This window comes from Osmia bicornis, chromosome 1 (assembly GCF_907164935.1).
Source record: "Osmia bicornis bicornis chromosome 1, iOsmBic2.1, whole genome shotgun sequence".
NCBI lineage: Eukaryota > Metazoa > Arthropoda > Insecta > Hymenoptera > Megachilidae > Osmia > Osmia bicornis.
The window spans coordinates 6846431-6871017 of NC_060216.1; the positions used below are offsets into that span (position 1 = coordinate 6846431).

At 41.6% G+C, this 24587-nt stretch overlaps 1 protein-coding gene across 1 annotated transcript in view; it reads left to right on the forward strand.

The window, feature by feature from the left end:
• The first annotated feature begins 16499 nt into the window (after nt 1–16499).
• Nucleotides 16500–24587, forward strand: part of LOC114882313 (lachesin-like) — a 135959-nt gene continuing 127871 nt past the window's right edge. The window contains exon 1 of the mRNA XM_029199208.2: nt 16500–17497. Coding sequence (XP_029055041.1) covers nt 17110–17497 — 388 coding nt within the window. The 5' untranslated portion in view covers nt 16500–17109. The remainder of the gene's footprint in view (nt 17498–24587) is intronic.

The window sequence follows — 24587 nt, forward strand, 5'->3', positions numbered from 1 at the left end:
ACGTACGACCGGCCGGTCGTGCACGCGCTTCATTTCCTCGCTGGGAAATTGCGTTTCGAAAATCCATTTTCAATCTTCATACGTCGGCTCTTGCTAACACGCGTGCCCACGGCTGCCTATATTCGCACACGCTGCGACGAATATCTATGCCTCTTATTCTCCACTACGTGTACAGTTTTCGCAATCGGCCACTGATGAACTACTCCCGATCCATTGTTTACGTTCTTTTCTCTCGCGACGATAAGAGAGCACGCGACCGTGTCGCCACACGACTAATTATTCGTTATTGTGAAACAACACCAGGCGATTGCACGTGAACTACACACGACATTTTTTTATTTTTTTATTTCGAAGCGTTCTTCGATTCGATTCGGTGTTTAACGCGTTAAACGTAGCGAAAGCTTCGCAAACCTGGTACGGGGTAATTAATAAAGACGCGCGAGAACCCGGATAGTTTCGGGTACTCGATACTCGGATCGGATCTGAATCTTTCGAGTCAGGTTCTCGTATATCTATGCTTTCGAGAATCTGTCCTGACCCGAGCCGACCTGATATTTTTGTAATTAGTAATTAAGCTTTACAAATCGAACCGTGAAACAGACGTCGCGTCTTTCCATTCATGCAAACGTTCAAATATTCTCGTTACCTCTCCGTCATTAATTTTCCTTCGCACTAGTCACATAAAAATGTCCGTCCATCGCATCCGCATTTCCAAGAGTGCGCGACATCGTCTGAAATCACCCGATATATCATTCGAGAGAAATTTAAGAAGTCAGCCGGATTATAAGAGGGTAAATCTATCTGAACGAAGAGGAAGAATACAGGTGTGAGTGGTTTTAAGGAAGCTCGTTTTTCTTCGAACCGAAATTCACGGTTCTCTTTGTATAAATATGTTCAATTGAGGCACACGCCTCATTTCGGGTCTCGAAATTGTGGGGAACGAGCCAAGGTAGATGGGGTGAAAAACATTCTTGTTATTTCGGTGGCGAAGCAAAGTATAGGCACTACGGCACGCCTGGTCTACGTAGAGGAGACCCCTTCGTCCAAAGTTTGAGGCCACTTCAACGCTCGACTCACAAATTGGACTCGTAGTTTGGTTAAAGTATAATTGGCATTCGTTTCTGATAACGAAGAGTGGCCGTCGACACGATGTCAGTTCCGCTCGTAGATGTAGACTTCCAAAAATCGCCTACTTTTTTTTCGCTGCAACGAAGACATATTGCAAGTCGAATTAAATTTTCTGATAGTTATTTAGAGTTACCCTTTTAAAACGATTGGAAGCTTTGTTCGCCAATTTCTCTGGAATAAGAAGAAACGTTATTTGGATTTAGTTGGTCGTGTTTGATTCTTCTTTCTGTTATGTCACACACACGATGAAAGGTATTCTATAATGTTAAAGTAAACATTAATCAAGAGATGTACACGTTTATTGTAGGTACATGAAGTAGAATTATTTGAGTCGGGCAAACAGAAGCTCGAAACGTGAGAATAAATATCGTGTTACGTTGATTGAAAGAAACTGAAGAAATTAAGTGTTTGGATTAGAAAAAATATCAAAAATTTTAGTAGAAAATTTAAAAAATCCGTAGGAATCCTTAGTGATTAATTAAAAAAAAAGAGATTTGAAGCAGTTTGAAAGTAGGTACATGTTTTCCTCAGAATACATCAGATTTTGAGTGACCGGATAGACATATTCCGGATATCCCGTGTCTTACCCCGTGTTTGCGCGTGTATATCTTAGAGAACTCGATATACTCGGTGCAAAAGCAAGCGAAAGGTAGTATCCTTTTGAGAATTCACATCGAGAATGGAAGTCAGAGATGGTACAATAGCAGAGGGAAATAGATAGAAACGCAATTGTGTCGCGTGTGATTCTCTTCACTTTGTATTTTCCACCTATGTACACGATCAGCCGTCTAAAGAATAAATTAACAGACGTTAATTTCCTGTCCAGTCTCGTTTTTGTCCCTTGAAAAGCAATTCATCTTCAGAAACTCCGCAAAAATCATGGTAAATCAATGATGGAGTGTTGTTCCAAAGTCTCAGTTGTTCGACTTGCAATCGCAGAAATGATCGACAGTTTCGGTTACAAAAGCGCGTCCCGAGATGAAATGCGGTCCGATTTATTTACCAGGAGCGTAGGAAAGGTTGCGTTGCAGATAGGAACAACGTAGAAAAGTTCCGGTGCATCGTTCGGAAAGTTGGAGAAAAGCAGCAGATTCGAGGAAGTGGATAGAAGGCAGGGCAAAGGTATAGCGAGTTGAAGCGTGTTCGAGGCATGTTGCTGTCGGGAGTCATCTCGATGGGGATCGGAGGCCCTGCGCCTGACTGTTTCATATTTAAAGTATATTTTCGTCGATGGTACATTTATTGACGTGGTCGAGGATACATTTGGTAGTTGGTACCGCGACAATATATACCCTGTAGTAAGGAAGGAGGCATCATTTCCGGTGACTTCTTCGATGAAGAAACCTGCCAGTCAGAACCAGCCCCCACGGTCTGCTTCGGCTTACGGCTTACTTACAGCTTGCTTCATGCCTCTCTACACCTGGCTGGATGTGTATAGGCATCGAATACCGACAGACCGCTTCTTTCCTTCCTTTTTCCTCCTTCGAGAAATCTTCTCTGCTCGTTTCTATGAAAGTTGCGACCTGATCGATCGACATCAGCTTCTTTTCCCCTTTTGCCTCCTCCTCCTCCTCCACCTCTACTTTGCTGCTCGCGGGAACCGTTCTCCCTTTGTCCGTTCCTTTCAAACTCCCGCTACTGGTCTGCAAATATGGGTTACGATTCAATTACAATTACCCTGCTTCTCCGAGTCGACCGCGTTTTTCACCGCTTCCCCGACTGTCATACGGCTGAATTCCGGGTCTTTTGACAGGGAATGGGACCGTCGCGATTTCGGATCATTTAGACATTTTAACGACTGTTTCTCCTAACCGCGATCTAATCTTCGTGTTGCATCCTCGGTTATCTCGGATTAAAAGCCGCGATTATTATATGGCGAACGTCGAGCCAATCACCCGTTGGATGGATAGGAGGTTCGTGATTTCGAGTAAACATTTGCCGTTGGCCGCATCATCGAGCTATACGTAGACGTACATAACCCAGCTGCACATTCAGGTACACATGTACGCCGAGTAGAGTAAGCCCGAGAGCTTCGCGCGGCAAGAGTTCGGCCGCGCAATCCGCAGGCGGAATACTAACTCACCTAATACAATCAATTATTTCCCGCGGAACGTTCTCTCCTTCTGTTTTACTTCCAGGTAGCTGGGCGGCATCGTAGACCCTCCTTTGTCCCTTTTCAACCTTATCCACCCATCTTCTTCTGCCACCTAATTCTACCTTCTTTCATCTACACGGTGTTGAGAAAGTAATGGTCTGTAATATTATTTTTAAGAAACTTCATGTATTGTTAAGTACAAATATTTCTAACTTGATAACTCAGCAAATTTTTTGTAATATGGGTGACGTTAAGGTGTTAAAGCACACAAAAAGTTGTTAGCAAAATTAATTATGGTCTTGAAATTGAAAAGAATTAACCCTTGAATTAAAATGTTGGGCTCTCTCCATGGTCCGCCGTCAGAAGGTTAAAAAATGACATAGATTGGTCTATAAGGCATGATCATTATTTTACTAACACCTTGTACATGGCAACGGCCACATTCAACCCCTGAATACCTGTACCATCGCTTATAGATATATTCGTCCCGGCTACGAGCATTATACCGAGCTCTTGAATACACCACGTCTACATTCATGGATGGAAATTACAGCACGTGTTAGTGGATCGTCCACATGCTCGATGGACACATTGTGCTCGACGTTTCTATGTGAACGTATGCACGTGCAGTTAGAGGTATTATTGTAAGGGTAGTTCGATAGGGAATCGGTGCTTTAATGAATTTTCTTTTGAATTCAGGAGTTTCCGCAAAGGGGACCAACTGTTTCAATGAAAGGTTGAATCAATTGCAGATAGTTGTGAGAATGAAACGAAGTTGAAGATCCTAGAAAATTGGACGAATATTATTTTTGATAGCAATTAAAAGAAATATATAATTAATCCAGAGAAATAATATTTTTGACAACTGTGGAATGAGTTGGTCGAAAGGATCCAGGTGATCTACTGTTTCAACGCAATTGTTGAACTAAGGCAAACATGTTTCATTGAATATACGCTATTCGCCGTGGTGCTCTCTTAGGCGAGGGGTTTGAATTGATATTTACATTGAGCGAGGAACCAATATTGATTATGCATTCAAGGGTAAACGATTTCATTGTCAAGATTTGATCTTGATGCGCCATCTACTTGGATTAATAGATCAAAGCGTGTATTTACAGTTGTGTTAGGATAAATGCAATGAGAGAAACTCCGATCTAAACAGATTTCAGCAACAACATTTAACGAAGCGTAAGGATAAAATCAGGTCGAAGGGTAAAGTTACTCCCATCGTTCCTGGCAAATTACACGAACGATGGCGGGGGGTCAAACAGGGGAACGAAACGATAAATCAAAAACTTTCTCTGCAGATTTAAGAAGCTCGCGGGACGAGCAAGGGTTCAGCCACGATATATCGCGCATAATTACTTTCGTCTGCTCGATCTTTCGGATTATATTGTGGTCGCGTTGCAGCTGTTACTTCTTGTTCTTGTACCATCGCGAAACTGTTTGCACGCTTAACTTAGCTTGTTGGAGAGCTTTTTCAGCAGGGTGCCTCGGGAGGGGATGAAGAGGGATAAGGTGGAAATAACGGAAGGTCCGATGCGTACATCATTACGTTTCTAAAGGAGAAACTGCTTAATCCTCCCTCTTTTCCGTCTGGCATCCCGAATAAATACATTTTCTGTAGATTTTCTATCGCTAACCACGAATGGTTCCAAGTATTAGAAGTTAACGGTAATTTCTTGCGAAATGTATCCCGGTGTCGTGGTTCGATTGCATCGAGGAAATCAGAGGGAGGGGGAAGCAAAAAATCCAAGAGCAAAGTAGTAGGAGGGAAAGAGAGGAAAAAAGAAGGGCGAAACAAATAGAAAAAGTTTAAAAAGTGGAACAGAGTCCCAAGGACCTCCAGATTGGTCTGGAATCAATTAAGCTGCTGTGGCGTAATCAGTGTATCGGTGGCTGCAACCGCACAGCCGAAAGTAAGTTGGCAGTTTAAGGGAGTATATACGTGTTGTAGACGGTATATAGATATATATTTACTCAGAAGATTCACGCCCCAATCAACGGTAGGATGCCTAGTATTTACGAGCTGAGCCACGACTCTGCTCGTTTTTCCTCTGGAAAATACACAGATACCCCCTCGGTTCGTTTCTTTCATTTTCCTTCTCTTTCTGGTCCGAGTATTTCTTCAACCGTTTCACTCGTCGGATCTTGCTGGAAGCAATTCACGACGACCAGGTATTTCGAGGCAGCGCAAGGTATTTGCGCGAATCACCTGTCGATCGTACGTTTCCAGAAAATCGTGATCACTCGTGATTTTCCAAGGGTCAAAAGTTGTCGGAGCTGAGAAACGGTTTCGTGAAAAGAATTATTACTATTATCAGCAAACATTCGACGAGAGATTAAAGAACGATTCATAACGTAAGCAGTATTCTCTATCGTCGAAATCTGCTGCTTATTTTTCTTTTCGTTCCCCTGAAATTTTCTCCCTTAGCCGAGGAAAGTATATACATCTTTCATCCAGCATCTGTTTCCTTCTAGATCACCGGCTACACCCATCTGATCGTCTCCGTCGAACGCGTGGACGTGCAGGGTCAGCCGGCGCACAACTTTCCTGCGATCTTGATTTCATCAACGTGTCTCCTTTTATTGTTGCCAGTTTAGAGGGAGCTTAAATATTTTGTCGTGTGGCCAGCGGTCTGGTTAACCGGCGAACGGGACAATAGCTTTGCCCTAGGGTCGGGCCAATCAAGCAGCTATGAAAGATCACGTTCAACCACCCTTCCAACCCCCGTAACTATCTCTGCAACCTTCGAGTTCACCGGCAGCCAACCATCCCTTACTCGAATCTCCACGGCTTCGTGGCGGTGGTAAGGATAGAAAAGCCTGCTAGTCTCGAAGCTGGGGTTCGTAACTGTTACGGGTTGCCGTATACCAACGGTCAAGCTTCTACGGTTGTATCGGAGCCTCGAACCATCCCCTCGATTTCATCGGCCCCGTCAGCACCTCTTTCAACCAATCTATGTTCGCTCTATCAGTTCGCGTTAAAATCATAACCGTGGCTTGTTTGGTTAACAGAATGGCGTATCCTTTGGTTCGATACATCTATCTATCCTGTAGGAACTTCTTTCTACAGTTTCGATTTAAATCACTTCACCACTTGTTTGGAATTAATTTTCTTCGAAAGATCATTTTCTTAATTTTGATTTAAAAAAAAGAACATTTTTTGAACTTTTACGAGTGGTAACTCGAAGTTGAATATGTAATTTTAAAACGAAATGGTCTGCCATCCAAGGGCGAGGTAAAATTTATCATTATTGCAAATTTGTAACTTTGTGTCTTTTTAAACAATTTTATTGCTAACGGAATTATTAGTTTATTTAGCATATTTGCAGATCTACTTGGCAGATTAAATAATCAATATTGAAGCCAACATTTGCATAGTTGAAATAATAAAACAATCTCTTCGTAGTTGCGATAACCGATAATAATCGATCGGATTTTTACACTTCGGCATATTAATTAAAGTAAATCCAGATAAAAATAAGGGGGAAACATTTCAAGTGTCCTCCTTTAATTCCATAACTTAATCCGTTTCGTTCAGGCGCCGGTCAATTAAATCGCAAGAACCCTTCTTTTTTTCTCTCTTTCTTCCGATCCTCTGAATCGTGACGAGAATTAGCTTTTATCGACGAGGCAAATTATCTGAAAGCCTGTCTTCGTCGTTGCTTCGTTTGTACAAAGCGGAATTTCGAAGTGGAACAATGCGAAAAAGGAAAACTAGGGACAGAGATAACTCGAATCATTTCTATCAGATATTTTGGTGAGAGATGGAATTCAAACTATTACTAGGCCGTCATCCGCTTTGTGACTGACATACTGGAGCGAAGCGATTGATTTGCAGTAAAAGTAACTTTAACAGAGTTGGGACACAATATAGCAATTAAAAATAGTGTTTAATTGTTGATAATGTAAACAACTCGAGTTTTAATTTACGGAACACGAATTCAAAGCTCGCGCGATAGTGTAATTCCGATTTCTTTCACAGACTTAACATGGGTATCGGTTTCTGTGACCATTCCTCAAGAACACCACCGATCTCTGATTTTATTCTATATAAACACTCACAGTGACCACTGTGATCGGCTTGCAAAGAATGGGCAAAATTGATAATCTAGTTTTTAAGTTAAAAAATCACAAAAAATCCCTATCAGTTGTTTAATAGCGGAGCTTCGCTCCAATAAATTCATGAGTATATTATAGAACAGGATTCCTAATTTTTGAGTAAACATCGTCGATTTGAACATTCAGTGAGTGACATCCATGATTTCTAAAGTTGCCTCTCGTTTGGCCAGACGGATTTCGTCGAATCGGCAAATTTGTCTTTTGGTCCTTCAAAAAATTCGACTGGACGATTCGTGACTTTACTCGATGATACCCGTGTCTTCTAGATTTCACCCAGGTCAGCTTTCCTTCAGATGTAACTCCTTAACCTTTCGTCTACGGCCTGGGTTACGTTGCTGAATCAAAAATTATTTATCTTCTAATAAATGTGTCCCACCGGCTTCCGGTTCCGGGCACCAGTTCGATTTCTTGACGATTTCGTGGCTAGTTTTACTTATTACAGCGGAATCGAGGGGAAAAAGACGGACAGCTTCATCTTCGTTAACTTCGGAAACTAATTACTCGACTCAGTGAAAACTTTTCCTTTGCGAAGGGATCTTCATTAAAGAAAACATTCTTTTTCTCTTGTCAGCATTGAGAAATTGAGGTGTAATCAATTTTGATCGCTTATCGTTGAATAACGTGTCTTTTATCTATGACAAATTCTATATTTACGTATCTGAAACTCGTCTCGAGAATTACCTCTGTCGATGTACTCTTGTACTCACGCGACTTGTAATATTCTATGTGCATATTCAATGGGACTCCAGGGGGTTGAATATTAAAGATTGAGAGGAGATCGATAGCGCGCATACGTGATGCTACTTTTGTTAAGTCAAAAACGTAGCTGTCTTCATAGGAAAACTTTTACTAACTGTTCTTCCACACCCTTTATTCGTTCAAGGGTGAACGGAATTTTATTTTTCCATAATTTCGACAAGTTGCGCGCACGACTTCCTCCAATTTCCTTAACAGGGTGCGTGGAGGGATGAAAATTTGTATCCACGCCGGATACAGGCCATGGATCCGGCAAAATGCACGACGGGGTTGTATTTTGTAGATTCAGGATGTAGAGCCTCGCGTGAAAATGAGTTTCGTCGTATGCAACTGCGATGGATACGAGAGAGGATGTAGACACATGGTCGCGATTCGATATGAACACGAAGAAAAAGTGGCGTAGACAGGGTTGGGGGAGGGAAGGGGGCGGGAAGATGTGTGAGCAGAGGGTGGCAGGAACGGGGTAGTTTGGTATTCTGGTGACTACCTGGGCTGCATTGCATCACGTATGGCGAAGCTGTGCTATAACGTAGGCCGTAGGTTTACACGTAGCTGGATATCTCGTGGGGGATGAACGACGCTTAGACACGTTCATCAGGCTGCTTTAACCACCCTTTCGTTGTGCATTCGATTTTTGCACACAACTGATTGGTCGGTTCCTAAAAAGAAAAGGCCGTTTAATCTATCTCGGGGCGATTCTTGCTAATGCGTTTCAGCTATGAAGAAATACTTTTACTTAAATACAGACATTATAGAACGATCGATCAATCAAGCTGATACTTTTTAAGGCTTGGTTCGACTCAGGTGATTAATGTTTAATGGATACCAATATACTTTTAAAGATATTACAAGAATGACAGGTGAAATTTCGCACAATCCGATAATCAGGATGTCGACCGCAACCCGAGGTCTCTTATCTGTGTCAGTCGGTTCTTATCAGTAGGGGGTCAACCTTCAAACCGAGAACCGGTCCGATACGGAACCGTAATCGTCGATCGGTCAATCGAACGTTCCCAGGAAGCCAGATTTCGGCCGAGAAACGGAAGAATGAGCTTCGGAGCGAGAGAAAAAGACGAGGAACGATAGACTCGCTGGAATCTAGGAAATTCATTCGTTGCCATGGTCGATCCAGCTTTTCCGTAACGTCTGTTGGGTACGATCAGACTTTTCTATACATAAATGTGGCAAGCTTCCAATGTCGACCGTCCACCGTACTTAGCTGCACTGTGCTACCTTTACACCGATTCCTCTCTCTGTATATATGTCTGGTGTCCAGTGAGCCGCGTGACAGCTAATATCCGACCAGGAAACTAACACCCAGCTCCCTGAACCACCCTCTTTCTCCTTTTCTCACCCCTCCCGTTCCTACATCGACCACCCTCTGTTCGCACCTATAGCGTTGCTCTAGTTCATTCTCGTAACCTGTCGCATCCCAATATTAAACGAAAAAACTTCATTTAGAGTTCCTTTTCAACTCTAATTAACTTTTCGTTCTTTCCACTCAGAATCGATGATTAAATCGAGATTCCGAAACGAAAGACTTTTATAATTTAAAGCAGATGATTAGCTGTTGTTATGTTGCTCTTTTTGCGAGTTTCGGCTTTTATAGAGCGTGAAGGGAAGTCTTTTACGTGCTTGTTCACAAAATAGCACATCACGTCCATCGAAAACGCCAGTGAAAGGTTCGGTTCGCGCAGCCTTCGTTATCGGATCCGTCATTCTGTACGTCCGATCGCGTCCAACTTGTAATCCTTTTGGATTCATCCCTTTTCTCTTCAAGGGGTGTTCATTTTAATGGACGTTGGATTTCTGCTTTCTCGATGCAGTTATGCCGGCATTTTCGCGCTTCCGATCCATGGCTATTCCGTTCGCGCATCTCTATTAATGCGTTTCACTGTCACCGCATATTGTTTCGATCGCGTCCCAAGAATTTCGCGACGTTCAAACGTTCACAGCGATAGAGAAAAATGAATCGTGGTTGAAACTTTTCGTTTGCCGACAATAAAAAACGAGCGCAGCAAAAATACAGATGCTCGCCGTGAAACCAGCAGCGAAACGGTGAATTATTACTTACGCGTCGATAGAGTTAATCCGAAACTTTCCAAACAGCCACCTATGGATTACTGTTAATTTTAACACGACCCATTTCCGGAGTTTTGTCAAATGCACGTTCGTTAAACTGTATACGTTGATACTTTAGTTTCAGCTTGCCTGGTAACTGTTCGTCGTAAAGTGTTTCGCGTTCGTGTCGAATTAAACTGAAGTAAAATTTGAATTACCAGAGTTTGTCTATAATTTATCATTTTTATGGTAAAACTATAAAAAAAAGGCTTTAACACTGATTTACTTGATTTTTGGATATGTTGTAGAGATTGGGACAAAGGACTAGGACAAAGCGCATGGTGCATTCTACGCAGGGCCCTTTCCTTTACAATATATCCAAGAATCAACAAAATCGGTGTTGGAACATATTTAATTTCTATAGTTTTATTACGTTTATAATAGAATTGTCTCGCAAATTTTGACGAGATATCAAACCTCGATAAGTCGTCGAAACATCGAAGAAGGAGAATTTTCGCGAAGGTCGAAAACGTAATAACCAAATCCAATATTCGTTCCTTTCAAACGACCGTTCGTTGACAAAAAAAAAGTGAAATTTGCCTGAGAAGACAGAACTGTCAACGGCAGCCACGCTACGACGATATACTCACACGTTCTCTTTCAACCCCTATTTCTCTATTTCTTCGTGTATGCCTTCGGTGTACACACGTGGGGGAGGACACGCGTACAAAGCTCCTTCTGGGGTAAGTCAGATGTACAGGGGCCAGAAGTTACGGGTTCAAAATTGATTTTCCATATATAAATCTCGTTTCCATCCCCTTAACCAGTTAAAGTGTTTTCCTTTTTACCTGCCTGTTAAATAGTGATAAGCTTTGAATGGGAAAATTAATAACGCAGGAAATTGGTTAAGTTATTTTCTATAATGTTTCACGTAATAATACGTGTAAAAAGGAAATTGCAATTTTAGTAGTATATTTTATCCAACTATTCATTATTTTTAATTTAGCCGATTCTTGTGTTTGTCGAATTAAAATGTTGGAACATTGTGTGTACGAAATGTCAGCGGTTGATTTATGGAAAAGTCACGATGCATCGCCGACGTTTATATGGGTAGATATTTATCGGTTGCCCTTTCGTTTACACTGGTTTAATCGAACCAATCGGTGGGCTCGTTCATTAATCAACTTTGAGGGTTGCTGTACGCTCACTTCGCCACCTAACAACGTTGAAGTCTTCATAAATCGCTGCACTATTAGTTAACTTGTTACCACGATGCACACTTACGTGCTAAAAACTCTGTCTCTTTTATTAAATGATTCGTTCCTCTCCTGTTCGAGTTTAGTCGTTCGTGCGAAACGGTACATGTAAGAGGACAATTCATGTTTTGCTTGTATATCCGTTTTTTTTTTTTTTTATTTTGGTTTTGTTCTCTCGATGCTAGCAGTGGCTGGGAACAATACGTAATCGTTAATATGAGCCGATGACAGATTTGAAAAGCTAGCGGCTCAAAAGCTCGAAATGCATTGTTGTGTCGACGCTTTGTGTCCACGCTATAACACCGAGAAATATTTGGATATTTCTTCTCTAATTCCTCGTCTGTTCTCTTCAACACCCTCCTTTTCGTTCCATATCTCTTATTATTTCTATGCTTTCCACATTTTCAACTCTTGAAAATTATGGCCCATCATTCAATTAACTCTTGAACTTATATATTATTTTATTTTCATTTTAGCTCTACTATGCTCTTTCCTCCGTTATCCGACTAGCTAGGCTTGTTTTCGATTTTTCTTTTTTATCCGAGCCTCTCCACATTGCCTCGGCACAACAGCGATCTTGTTGGCGAATGGTCCTCACGTGCTCTATCTCTCTGTTTTTGAGCTTTTCATGTAGCGAAAACAGCGAACATCGTCCGATAAAAATCGTTCCGTGTCGACGCTACACGAGAAAAGGAAAAACGAGTTTCTTTGGATAAAATTTAAAGCTTCGTCAACATTAACAAGAATATTCTTTTGCTCGTTTTATATCTTGGACCTCTTAGTCCGTCGGGACTTTCAATCCCTTATTTGGATGACGTACGTTATAGTAACTTCAATTTTATTGCTATCGCTAGGGATATAGGGAAGAACTGTCGTTAATCATACGAGCAAAATATTTCTGAGAACCTTGAATAATTACAGGAAGACGAGAAAAGAAAAAGGTAGGAAGATAAAGACACGGATAGGGTGGCAGTCTCTTTGGAAAATGGATTACTATTCAGTAAGATTTATTCAATTACATTTACAATTACATCGGCGATTGTCTCATCGTTTGAATAGTCTTTCATCGATTGTATTGAGCCTTAATTGCCTGTCTTGCAGTCTCGAAAGTGCGATTCTCTAGCTTCCTATAAGCCGTAGTTTTGTTTCTGGAGACCTTCATCTGCTCGGAGAGAGATAATGTTTTTTGCGAGCCGAGACGATTCGATTGATCGATACAGCGTTTGTCTCGAAGTAAATAGTGTTGAATCAAACTTTCCTATGAATAGAAACGAAGGAGATTGTCTGCCTGTTTCATAGAAATCAAAATTTAATTAATATTCCAAATGCAGCGCATGAAAGTTAATTTGCTTTGTCTGTCGCGCCATTCAAACGTTAAATAACTAATTTCAGAGTATTCAACTGTTGAAAGAATAAAATCTGAAGGCAAGGGTTAAACTAAAACCAGGTTCTTTTCATTCGCAAAACACGATCGAGTGAAACTTTCGTCTACTTGGAAACTTCACCGACAACCAAAAGTCTTTCTGTCATTATCATTCGTTGAAAGCGAGGCGCGGTTAACTTTTCAAGTAAATTTTAACGAAAAGAAAAGGAAAATAAAAAAAAAGGGACTCTGGTAACCCACGGAAACTTTCCTAATAAAAGTTCTTATTTAATTGCTTTTTTCGCGGGTTCTTTTAGCATGAACGAATCGAGTCGGTTGTCGCTCGAAATGTCATGCGCAGAGGTTTTTTCAGTTAGTGGAACGGAGGAAATCATTTCATGGAGAAAATGAAAATAAGAGAGCAGATGTGTCCTCGGCAAAAACTCTCCTCTGATTGTCACATCATTTTCTTCTTTTCGTTCTTCCCTACCCCCTTAGACACGCTCAATATCTTTGCTCGGTCTCTTCTGAATCCAAATCCTCTACAATCATTCGGTTCCATGTTTAATTTTAGTCGTTAGAACGATAAATAGGAGGGGGCTTCTCGAGGTTATTAATTAGATAATATTACAAATATATTATCCTTTATTTCCACAAAATTATTTATTTTTACTTGTACGTTCAAAATTAGAATTGAAGAAATAATTCTTAGGCATTCAGTAATTATTCATCCTTTAAAACCCTAGAGGCTCGAAAAGAAGCTGGTCCTTGGTCTTATATTACGGGGGAGTAAATCATGGCGTCGGGACACCGATAACCCGGCGTTGAAATTATTGCCAACGTGACACCGGCTATCATTTCATGGCGTTGTAACTCTCTTAAAGATATTACCGCCATCCAGCAACTCCACCCCGCAGAAACGCCAAAGTTTCTCTTAATGACGAAAGTGGAGGGAACTCGTATCAAGAGCCGATAGGGGTGGCTAATCGTTTCAGCGGGGAAAATTCCTTTGTGCGATAACCGAGTTGCAGGTGTGCCAACGAAATCTGCGGGGTTCTAACCAACGACAGAATCGTGAATACCGATAGTTGAAGAATGCTAGGACGATGAACGCGACCGGGATTACCGATGACGATGAACGGCTAGATACTTTAGGGGAAGATCGAGGGGGTGGTTTACCCTCTTTTCCGAGGATATCTGCGGACAAGCTCGATACGCGTTACCCGTCAGACCTACCAAGCTTCAAACTTACATCAACGAAATGAAAGAGCTGCTTCAACCCTTTCCTGTCTCTTCTTCTTCTTCTTCTTCTGCTCTGATACACTTCCCTCTTCCTTCGTGTTTACTGCCAAAAGTTGAGATATCCGTGGATTCGTGTCTAAATCACTTCGAGAGGTTCTGGTCGTTCATATTGCAACGATCGTGTGGAATAAAGGGTTAATTTTGACAGGATTTAAAAGGTGAGATTTAGGGGTATGCGGTTACCTGAAAATTCGGGTCGAGAATTTTTGTCGATTTCGAGTTTCGAGTAAATATTTGGGTCTCGAAATGGGGGATACCCGTAGTGATATTTCATTCAAAGGTATTTTTAAAAAATGGTAAGATAACCAAAAACAAATTTGATTTCAGCTGGCATAGGTGTAAATAAATTTGCACAGATTTTCAGAATTCGTATTGGTAACTAGTTCGGCAAATATTTGTTGTATCTATTTGGAGGGATAGAGTCGAAACGTTTTTTCAAATATTTACAATGTTTCGAGTATTTTTCACCTATCGATTTCGATTAATTTCGACGCTGCATTCACGTTACTTCAGCGTGAACTAAAGATAGCTAAATATTTGTTGCTACGAGCGTGCACGTTTTACCGCAAGTCTGTTTTGTGCAGCCGGTCCGCGTACAGCCACTGAAAGAACAGTATGTGACCCAGTTTCATGGGAAACTTTAACATAGAGCTTCGATATTTGGGAAAGTTTTCGGAAATATTCGTGCCCATCAATCAGAATTGTTTAGAAAATAAGTATTTTCTGCGCCACAATTGTCCATCTATTCCTAATAAAAAATTTACTGAAAGTCTGTTCGGTAAATGGAACTGTTCCAAGTATCTTTTCGGATCATAATTTTTACCATCGTTGAATATCGTCGCAGAAATTACAGAAATTTAGATAGAATCTTCTTCGTCTAATCAAATTCGTGATCTTCGGAGATACTTGTCCCCTTCTCGGTAAACAGAAGCATAACTCGGACCGTATCTTCTAATAGACTAATCTAAATTAACCAATGGTTATGGCGCAGATTTAGCTCAGCCAAAAATACTAATTTTATTTTGCGACCGCGGGTCTCCAACCGTGATTCCATGTTATTTTTCCAAACTTCTAATGTAACAATTACAAAGAAGTGGCTAGAAGTCGTGTTACAGTAGAAGAATATGGTCCCCAAAATTTGATAAGACAACGTTTTATTGTCGAGACTCGTAAAGCATTCAGATCCTTGTCCCCGGAAGAAAAATTCTATGATATTCGTGTGCACAGTTTATCGCGGTTGCGAAGGGGGGAAATAGAGTGATGTCCAAGTTGCAAGGCACGTAAATTTTCGGTGCAAAATATTTGAACGACGTGGAATCACAGTTTGAAAGTATCCACGGGCGGAAAGTTGGTGTCTGTTGCACGCTCTATTTCACGCGAGGTAGCTAGCCCCACGATTTTTCACGAAAATGAAATGTCATACGAAATGAGCGCACTCTGTACATTCCCGACTTGCTTTTGATAAAGGATGAGCACTATTATTCTAATGGTGCCGCGGTCACATTCTACACGATTCTGCATCAACTGTAAATATTTTTCTCCACTTCCCTTGTTTCCTTCTTCTTTGAAAGTAAACCACCGTATGAGGTTTCGGTAAAAGTAAATTCTCTTTGTCTTGATGGATACTGTTTCTTTAATCTTTACTGTAAAAGTTAATATTTGGAAAATTTGAATGATATTTGAGGACTTTTTCGGATCAGGTACCCGTGAGATACTCGGGTAGGCAACATTAGCTGGGTACTCAGGTATCTCATGAGATACGTGAGACAGTTGAGATCTTGAAAGAGTTTCAGTAGACTGGGAAGGCCACATCAGAGATAAAAAACGAACAGATTAATCGCAATTTGTAAATTTCATTTTACTCTGTTCAAATTTTATTATGAGTATTTGGTAATCGGTGATTAAAATTTTAATGTCAACTGTTTCATATATCCCATGAGATACCCGGCGACCTAGGTATGTCACAGGTGACCTGGATACCCGGATATCTCACAAGCCAGAAGCTTACTCACTAAAGTTGAAAGGGTTATTATTAACGGTACACAATTAAAAACAATAATTTAATTTATTCAATGATTAAATAATAAGTACATATAAAATGTTAAATACATTATTAAAAATTAGTGTGGTAGTCTATATAATCTTACACCATAATACATAGATGTATAATTATATTCGTGATCGGTCAGGAGCAGGTTCACCGAGGATCAGTTAAGTAGGTCGTATAAACAATAAACAAACCGTGCGTTCATCCTCGAAAATTCCCGTACAACAGAAGACGGCCTCGAAACAACAACAAAGCCGAGCATCTGTTCGTCGCTTTGAACGGCACAGTAGCGTGTGCTCGGATCAGGAACGTCTCGTTCGAAGTCAAACAGAAGCTAGCCAAGAGGTTAAAATTAGCCGCGTACTTCGCGATTTCCTTCTTGCAGCCGGCACGTTGTTCGCATGCTGAACCGGCTCGGACAAAGAGTGTAAGAGAACGGTTAGTGTGTATGTGCGCGAAAGCAAGTCTGCGGCGAGGGGGTTGGTTAGCAAAAGGGGTTGAAAGGGAGAGGCACAGCACGCGTGCGACCGGCTTCGACTAAGAAAAGTCGAAAATCTTAATTCGGGGGCGGTGCCAGGGTTGCGATGCGATGGGCGGCGACTGGTAAGCGGCGATTGGCTTGGTTCGGCCAAAGGGTGAGAGATTTGCTAGGGGGGTGGCGGTGATATGCGCCGCGACGCCAGGACGTCGGCGTGTTCACGTCTGCTCGACGCGGTCCTCTTGGTGCTCGAGGACGCCAGTCAACGCCGGGCGTTCCAAGCGTACAGTCGCGGATATTTTCGTCGTCGTCGATCGACGATCGCGCGCGTGTTCGTCACGTTGTTCCTCATCGATCCAGATCGAAATCGACTGATCTAGGATGCGCTCGAGGGACGTAATATTTTATAAAATCCTCGCCTAATCGACCACGCGTGTATCGTTGTCCTGTCGAAAAAGTGGAACGTGCGTAAGTTTGTTTACTCTGTGATCGGTTGGGATGGAAGCTCGTCCGGATACCGCTTACGGAGAACGTTTCCGATGCGCCAAGCTCGACGAATCGTTCGAACGCTCAAACGGGCAGCGTGCGTGCGCGGATAAACATTGGTGTATCTCGAGGGCATCGTTTCGCGAACGGAAGGCCAATCTTGACCGTTTCTCGAGAGAAACCAGAGACGCCGGTGGTGTGTCTGTTCATTGCGGATGCGGTTCTTACGCGAATCGTGATTGTGCTAACGATTTCGGCAAGCTGCAGCCCGGAATTAGGCTGATGGTTAGAGAAAGCAGGGGAACCAGGTTCAATTTTGTGCCCAGGATGATGGCTGTCTTTATGGTTGCCTTCGTCATGCTGCTCGACACTCGGCAAGCTTCCGCAGCTTTCACCACCGGTGAGTTGAATAAATTTTTCAATAATTTTTCTTTGTTACGGTAGGTCGTTGAAGAACAAAATCAATCATAGATTTTACAAAATGAATTAATAACGATTACAAGCGTCGATTGATTGAATGGCCCTCGTTTTAAACATTTTTCGACGCTATTATTGTTCATTTCATTGAATGATCAATTGATTCCACGAACTGTCGATCAATCAACGTTTATATATATCCACCGTACATCGCTTTCCTCTGTTTTCCCTGACAGCACTCGTGGCTGTTTGAACAGCGATTTAAACGCGCATCGTTCGATCAACGCGTAACCTCGGATTTGATTTTTAACCGACATCGAAAAAGGAGGAGCTTACTCAATTCGATCATAATTTTTTACTTTACATTTTTTTACTTGCTCTACATTTTCAGTTTATTTTTATATGTAGATAAATACTCTGTATATTATAGAAAGGCTACAAAATACATGTACTTCGTCATATGACGATAAAATTAATTTTACAATTATGTAAATGATATGTAAAACGAATGAAAAAATGGTTCTTATCAAAAATCTTATCAACGTCGCAAGTGTAAGTCGAGTTAGCGGTCAATACAGACAGATCAAAAAACTTAAATCAAAAACTCCATCGGAATAATTAAAACAACTATACACTCTAATACATCGTTAAATTCATAATAAATAGGCGCTTTTATTGATTGAAAAAAAGTAGTTTTTCAAAAAGGAGGGGGAATTCAATTTTGCAAAAAGGATGATTTAAAAAAAAAATTTACACGCAGCTTTATAAATCTCAAGAAACAGTATAACTTTTATTTCAACCATTGTTTTATATCTTTTGTTATTTACGACTTATAAGCACGTATATAGAAAAGGCGGTTCAGACAAAAGGGTTGATATCTTCCTCAAAGAGAAAAATGGGCATGAATGAATTACAGCTATCTTCATAAATAGGTCTAATAAATATTTATGCAAAGTTTCATCAAAATCGGAATGTATCAGTCCCCAATGTTCCTTTATCAGGCGTCGGCAACCTATGACTCGCGGGTCACCAAGTGACGTATTTGATCATTTAGATACCAAGTTCGCCATAATAAATAGGTTTTATTAATAGCTGTGGAGCATTGGTGTAAATGAAATAGAAATTATTTTACACTTTTTAGCACATTTTGAAGTTGGTTGTATTTTTTGTTAAAAATTATTTTATGGCTATGTTAAATCAGAAAACCGACAGCAGGCCGAAGTACTCCCGGATATTATAGTCCGTTCAAATACACGGTCAAAGGCGTGTGTTTTCACCGGTGGAAAATAAATTTGCGCGACAGCCATGTGGCTGAAATTGCCGGCGACGAAAATGTTCGATAATGAACCGTTTCTTTTTCGACGATATTGAACTCGATTTCGATCCTCGGAAATTTGAACTCTTGTTTCGTGTAACCGTTGATAATTTAATTCATTCATTTTACGTCATCAAATTCATTTGGCAAACGCGAAATAACCTTTTCTCGGTCCTTTGTACTATGTCGAGCTAAAGGGAAGAGCCTTTGTACTCGTCGACGTCGTTTTGAACGACACCTGGTTACAGGCGTCTCCTTCCGGTAAGCGTCGTTGCAAAAAGCTCGTTGCCGGTTCTAATACCGCGGCACCCGCTGAAATTACACTTCAATGGCGAAATTGCGGCCAGGAATGAGCTACTACACGGCCCCGTGTTACCCCATGCATAATTCATAAACGAGGCGTCACAGGGGAAACCTCGGGCGATAAATATTTGTTTGAGGGCGGAAGGACGTAAAAGTGCATGCAAATGAATTGGCCCTAATGTAGCCCGGTGCTAGTTACACGCTGCTCTAAGCACACCTTGAGCGCTTTCCTCTTAAAGGATCTTCCTTCGTCCTTCATATTACATATTATTGTCTTCAACTTCTGACGATCAAATTATTTTAGGAGCTTTTCGAATTTTTATGCACTTTTAAGCAATCGAGGCGTTATACGGCCTCGAATTTTCTTTTCTTTCGTTTCTGTTCATCTTTCAACCGCGAGATGGAAGCGAGTGGAAACGGAGATACTTTTGGATAATCGGATGAGAGCCAGATGAATATTCACGAACGCATACATATGTGCGCGAAGGGAAAAGTAGGATAATCCGTGCCACTACTCGCGTCTGAATTTTTACTATTTCCTTCACCGGAGGCGAAAGGAATCTGTAGATATTGTTACATATTTCACGTCCCTTTCGATCATTTCCATACCGCTGGGAATTTAACTAACGCCGATAGCTTTCACGGAAATTAATTTTCGGATAAATTTTCCATGGTTAAAAGAATATAAACGACTACGAGGGTAGTTAGGACCCTACGTGAAATTGTCCCTAAAAAGACTACAACGGTAGAATCATCGAAGCATCCCTCGTCCCTGAATAAGCTAATCCCGTCGTAACGTCGAAATATTTTTGCATTAGCCACGGTTGATCCCAGCTAGGGGTTGATTTACAAAAAAAAAATGCCGAACGAGTGGTCGAAACGTGCAAAAATCGTTTGTATTTGCACCACGTAGCGCGCAGACCTCGCGAACACATTAGATATTAAATTTAGCCCGCTTACAACTGTCGCTGTAGCTAATTAGGGGTGTGCTCCCCTAGCAAAACAGATGGCAGCCCTTAGGCGACCAGATAATTCCGTGAAGAGAAGAGTCTGAGGAGGGTGGGAAACGATAGCTGCTCGAAGAAGAGCAACGAGGGTAGTTCAAAAATATTATATATTACAAGATATATTTTTGATAATATAAAATCTCTCGAATTATGAAAGATAGAGGACGAGGGTGAGAAGATAAGCAAAGTTTGGAACAGATTCTGTGGAAGGTGTATAGCAAGGGTCGATTTGGAGGCGACATTTGTTATCAAACTCATTTAATAATTCATCGGAATTAGATAATACCGCGGTCCGAATAGGGGAGAACTGGTGTAGACCGCATCTAGCTATTTAAACACGGTAAATGTACGGTGGCAAAGGGGTCGCGAAGAGCAGAACGGTTTTACTCGTCGTTCATTCGATCTGATATCGAGACAATGAGAGCCTTTCCATATTATCCGTTCTCCAGACGATATATTTGTCCATATTCCCCAAGCCGGAACGGTATCATACGAAATTGAATGGCCACCATATAAAATCCGTTGTGGATGATAATGCTGACCATTGTGTTTTCATCTGCTACTCCGAATTGGAAATATTCAAATTCGTATTAACACTAAATTGCAACGAGCTTTCCGCGATTATTTTGAAATTGATGTTAATAATGTTGCGCGTTGTTTGACTGATTAATTTAATAGCCAAGGGTTAGGATTACCTTGCTCCGTTGAGTACCAGGAATATACACCTGTACGAGTTACAGACGCGGTATACGGTTCACGTCACTAGCAGTTAGTATACGTCAGAAACTCGAGCTGATTTAGACTTCGAATTTCACTGTAAAACCCGTTATCACGGGAAACTATTATCGAAATACGTTTCGTTGTTTGCCACGTAACTTGCTACTTATTGCCTATCGACACTCTCCTTTGTGAAGCGTGGATCGGTAACACGATTTGGATTTCGAAAATTTCACAGCAGGACTGTGTCAATTTCCTGAGAGACAGTTGTTCGGGAAATTGTCGCGACAGTTGTTCGATGAAACATGTTGTAGGATTTTTGAATTTTTTTTTTTTTTCTAGTTGAGAGAATGAACGTATCGCTTGAGGCGACAGGTTGATGAAAACGGTAGGGGTGTGCGGGTACCCGGAATGGAAAATTCCGGTTCGCTCTGAAGAAGTCGGGTTAATTCGGGTTGGGAACTCATCCGTGATTTCGGGTACCCGCACACCGCTTGAAAAAGGTTTCTTTGTATCGATAAAAATGTTTAAACATTTTTGAATTAAAAAAATCGAAGCACAGAACATTAGGATTTTCAACCACGACCCCTATTATTTCCAGGAAACGTACAATACTCATTCCGCGTGCTCGTACGTGCGTGTACATCGGGAACGCACCCCTGCCGAAGGGTGATAGGAAGGAAAGACCGGTATACGGGTTTCGTACACGTTCGAAGGCACAGGCACAGAGGGTTTCACGTACCCCCCAGGGATTCTCGCTTCATGCATTTTATATTTCGACGGACTTTGATTCCTAGACGGGCCACGTGGCCCACGGGAGTAATCCTTAATCTTTGAACAGAAATTATCTTTGATCATGGCTCAGTCATTGGACGTTCTTTCCGTTCTCCTTATTCCGCGTCCACCTCCTCCCATGGGTCGAATATCTGATCCCTCTATTCTACAGTCGTTTCAGGAAAAACCGTCTGGGGTGGAAAGCCAAGGGCGAACAATAGGGAAAACTGACCGACGAAACTTATCTTATAAAATCACCGAATGGATAACGCAGACAATTTTCGGGATTTATGGAGTGAAATGGTGAGTTTGTTTAATTTTATACGAGCATTCTCGCAACCACAGGAATCAATCGAGAAAAGTTTCAACTTAGCAAGCGTATGTTCGTCTTCGGTGAACGAAACGATTTTCCATTACCGTTCGATTGTGCCAGGAATCGACGGTATCTGTTTCCCATTCGAATTTCCTGGTATCCGGCCCGTAAACATAGCCGGGATCTTTCTCGGAAAACAGCACCACTTTTTCGCATAACCGTTCCTTAGCAAGGGTAGTTCGATCGGATTCAAAATAACGCCACTTCCCGGCGAAGCAGTTTTCGTCGCTATCACCGGTACCGCTTCCATTTTCCTCTCTTTTTCCTGTTGGTCGACGGAAGTTAAACGCGCGACTGCGACGCAACTGCTGTCGTCTAGCCTCGGCATCCGGGATCCTTAATCTGCTCGCGAAAAACTCGCTTCTGTGGCGGAAGAAAGCTGTACAAGAGAAAGAAAGAGAGAAAGAAAGAAGAGGGTGTTCCTTGAGGAGAAATCCTCACGCGAGCGATCTCGACTCGGCTTACCAAGTTGGCGAAATACTCGGAGCTCTCTCATCCTCTCGTTTCCTCCTCTTCCTCTTTCGCCTTCCACCTTTGCGCCTCTGTCGACCACCGACCTCTTCCTCCTCTTTTTTTTTTTTTTAGTTTCTTTTGGCCTTCACCCGCCACCACCCCCGATTGCGTACGTGTAGAAAGAAAGCTTCCTCTTTGGGGATACCCGGCACGACTGACTTTAAAGTTCTTTTAGTTTCTAGTCTGCTGTCCTGCCCGTTTCTTCGTCGCCTTTTTTGCTCGCTCGCGATCGTATTCGGAATCAACATCGTTTGGGTTGTTAATGAGGACGATCGATACAGGACTGACAGTTGCTGCTTTTTTTTTATGACGTTAAAATAATAAAGCGCAGTTACGATTCCTCGGTTCACGAAGTACATTCAATTTAAAATAAATTTCCGGAAACCTTGTTGAAGCCCGGCTTAACAAAACTGTTGAATATTTTCGCAGAGGTAGTCTCCTGTTAAATTATAATTCCTCCGGTTCGACTTCCATCGCTTTCCCCTTACTGTCCTTTCGTTCATCTTTCTTTAATGCGTTTTTTTCGACGTTCTATGTATGCAAGCCGAAGCGGATTGCGGTGTAAATACAAAGAGAGTCGCGGAGAAATAACCGCGCGAGGGTAACGCGTGTTCCATCGGCGCGGGACGATCGGTCGCGACAATTTGCGACAACTAATCTAAATTCAAATTGCCTCGAACAAAACTAATCTAGCGGTCACACGGAACGCCCCTCCATTTTCCTCTGTGTTCCGCTTCCTCTTTCTCTACCTCTTCGCTTTTCACCGTGTCGTTCCATCACCTGGTGCCCACGTCACGCCCATATATGTACGTTGATTGAGCTCCCGTTAACAATCTACATCTGCAACCTTTGCTCGCGTTTATACGAGTATTCCGTGAGCCACCGTTTTTCCGCCGAAAGCGCACACGTACGCGGGGACACGCGGACCGACCTTTTGGCCGAAATTGCAGCCACCGAAAGCGTCGGCTTGATGGACGAATTGCAAGGTTTTTAAATCCGAATTCTGTGGATCCAACTGACTCTAAGCGATCCCCATGGATCACGTAAGCTATTGTGTAAGGATTTTATGGGGACACAATGTATTTGCAGAAAAACTGTTACAGAGAAGGTGGGAATATGGACCGGTTTCTTATTTCTTCGATAAGGGCTGTGGTCTGTTGAAAATTGAAATAAAAAAGAAAATCAAATGTCATCAGGCAGAGCTGTTTCGATTTTTCCTCTGATTTTTAGAGGATGCGGGTGTGTTTACAAAGTAACATTCAGATTGAAGTTGTTGGATGGAAACTCTCGCGATAAGGCAAAGTGTAAATTATTTATCCCGTCGAGAGGACACGTGAAGCGAAACGTATCGCTTTAGGCTCTGCTTGCAGGCTGTTTGCACTGAATTCGTGTGTTTCGTCGTAGACTGTGTGTCATTGCACAGTTTGCGGAAATTATGAATCATTCTGAAGTAAACAGAGGGTTCAACGTGCCGGTGAAAGGAGAAATTCTCGCTAGAATAGCGAAGACAATATGTACGATGAACCGTTCGTCGAACTTTATCAACGAAATTCTTCGGGAAGAGAGATCGTACTTAAATCTTGACGTGAAATCTCTCATACAGCTTGGAGGAACACATTGTAAACGCGTCGTTCCTGGAATATTTCGCATATTTCAGGAATTCCCTTCTGAAGGGTCCGTGTTTACTAGGTGATTTGCTCAGTCGGATAAGTAACACAATGGCCACTAAATTTTTGTCCATTTTGAGTTCTATATTATTTGTATTTCTGCCTACAAATAAAATAGATAAGCATTATCGCTTTATAACTTAACACTAATTAAAAATTAGAAGATACATATTAGAAGAATCCTTTATTGATTGGTTTTTCTTTAACAATCAATGGCGTCAAAAAATGTATCAATATTTTTCAAAATCAACAGATTTTGTATTGATCTCGAAATTGAAATTTCTTCAGTAGCAATAAAGGAGTTCGTTAGCCACATTTAGCGTTCGAAATGAAAGTACGGAATCGAAGTTGCAGAAAGAGAAAAGGAGGGAAGGACAAGAAGAAATCCAATGACCATCTCCAAT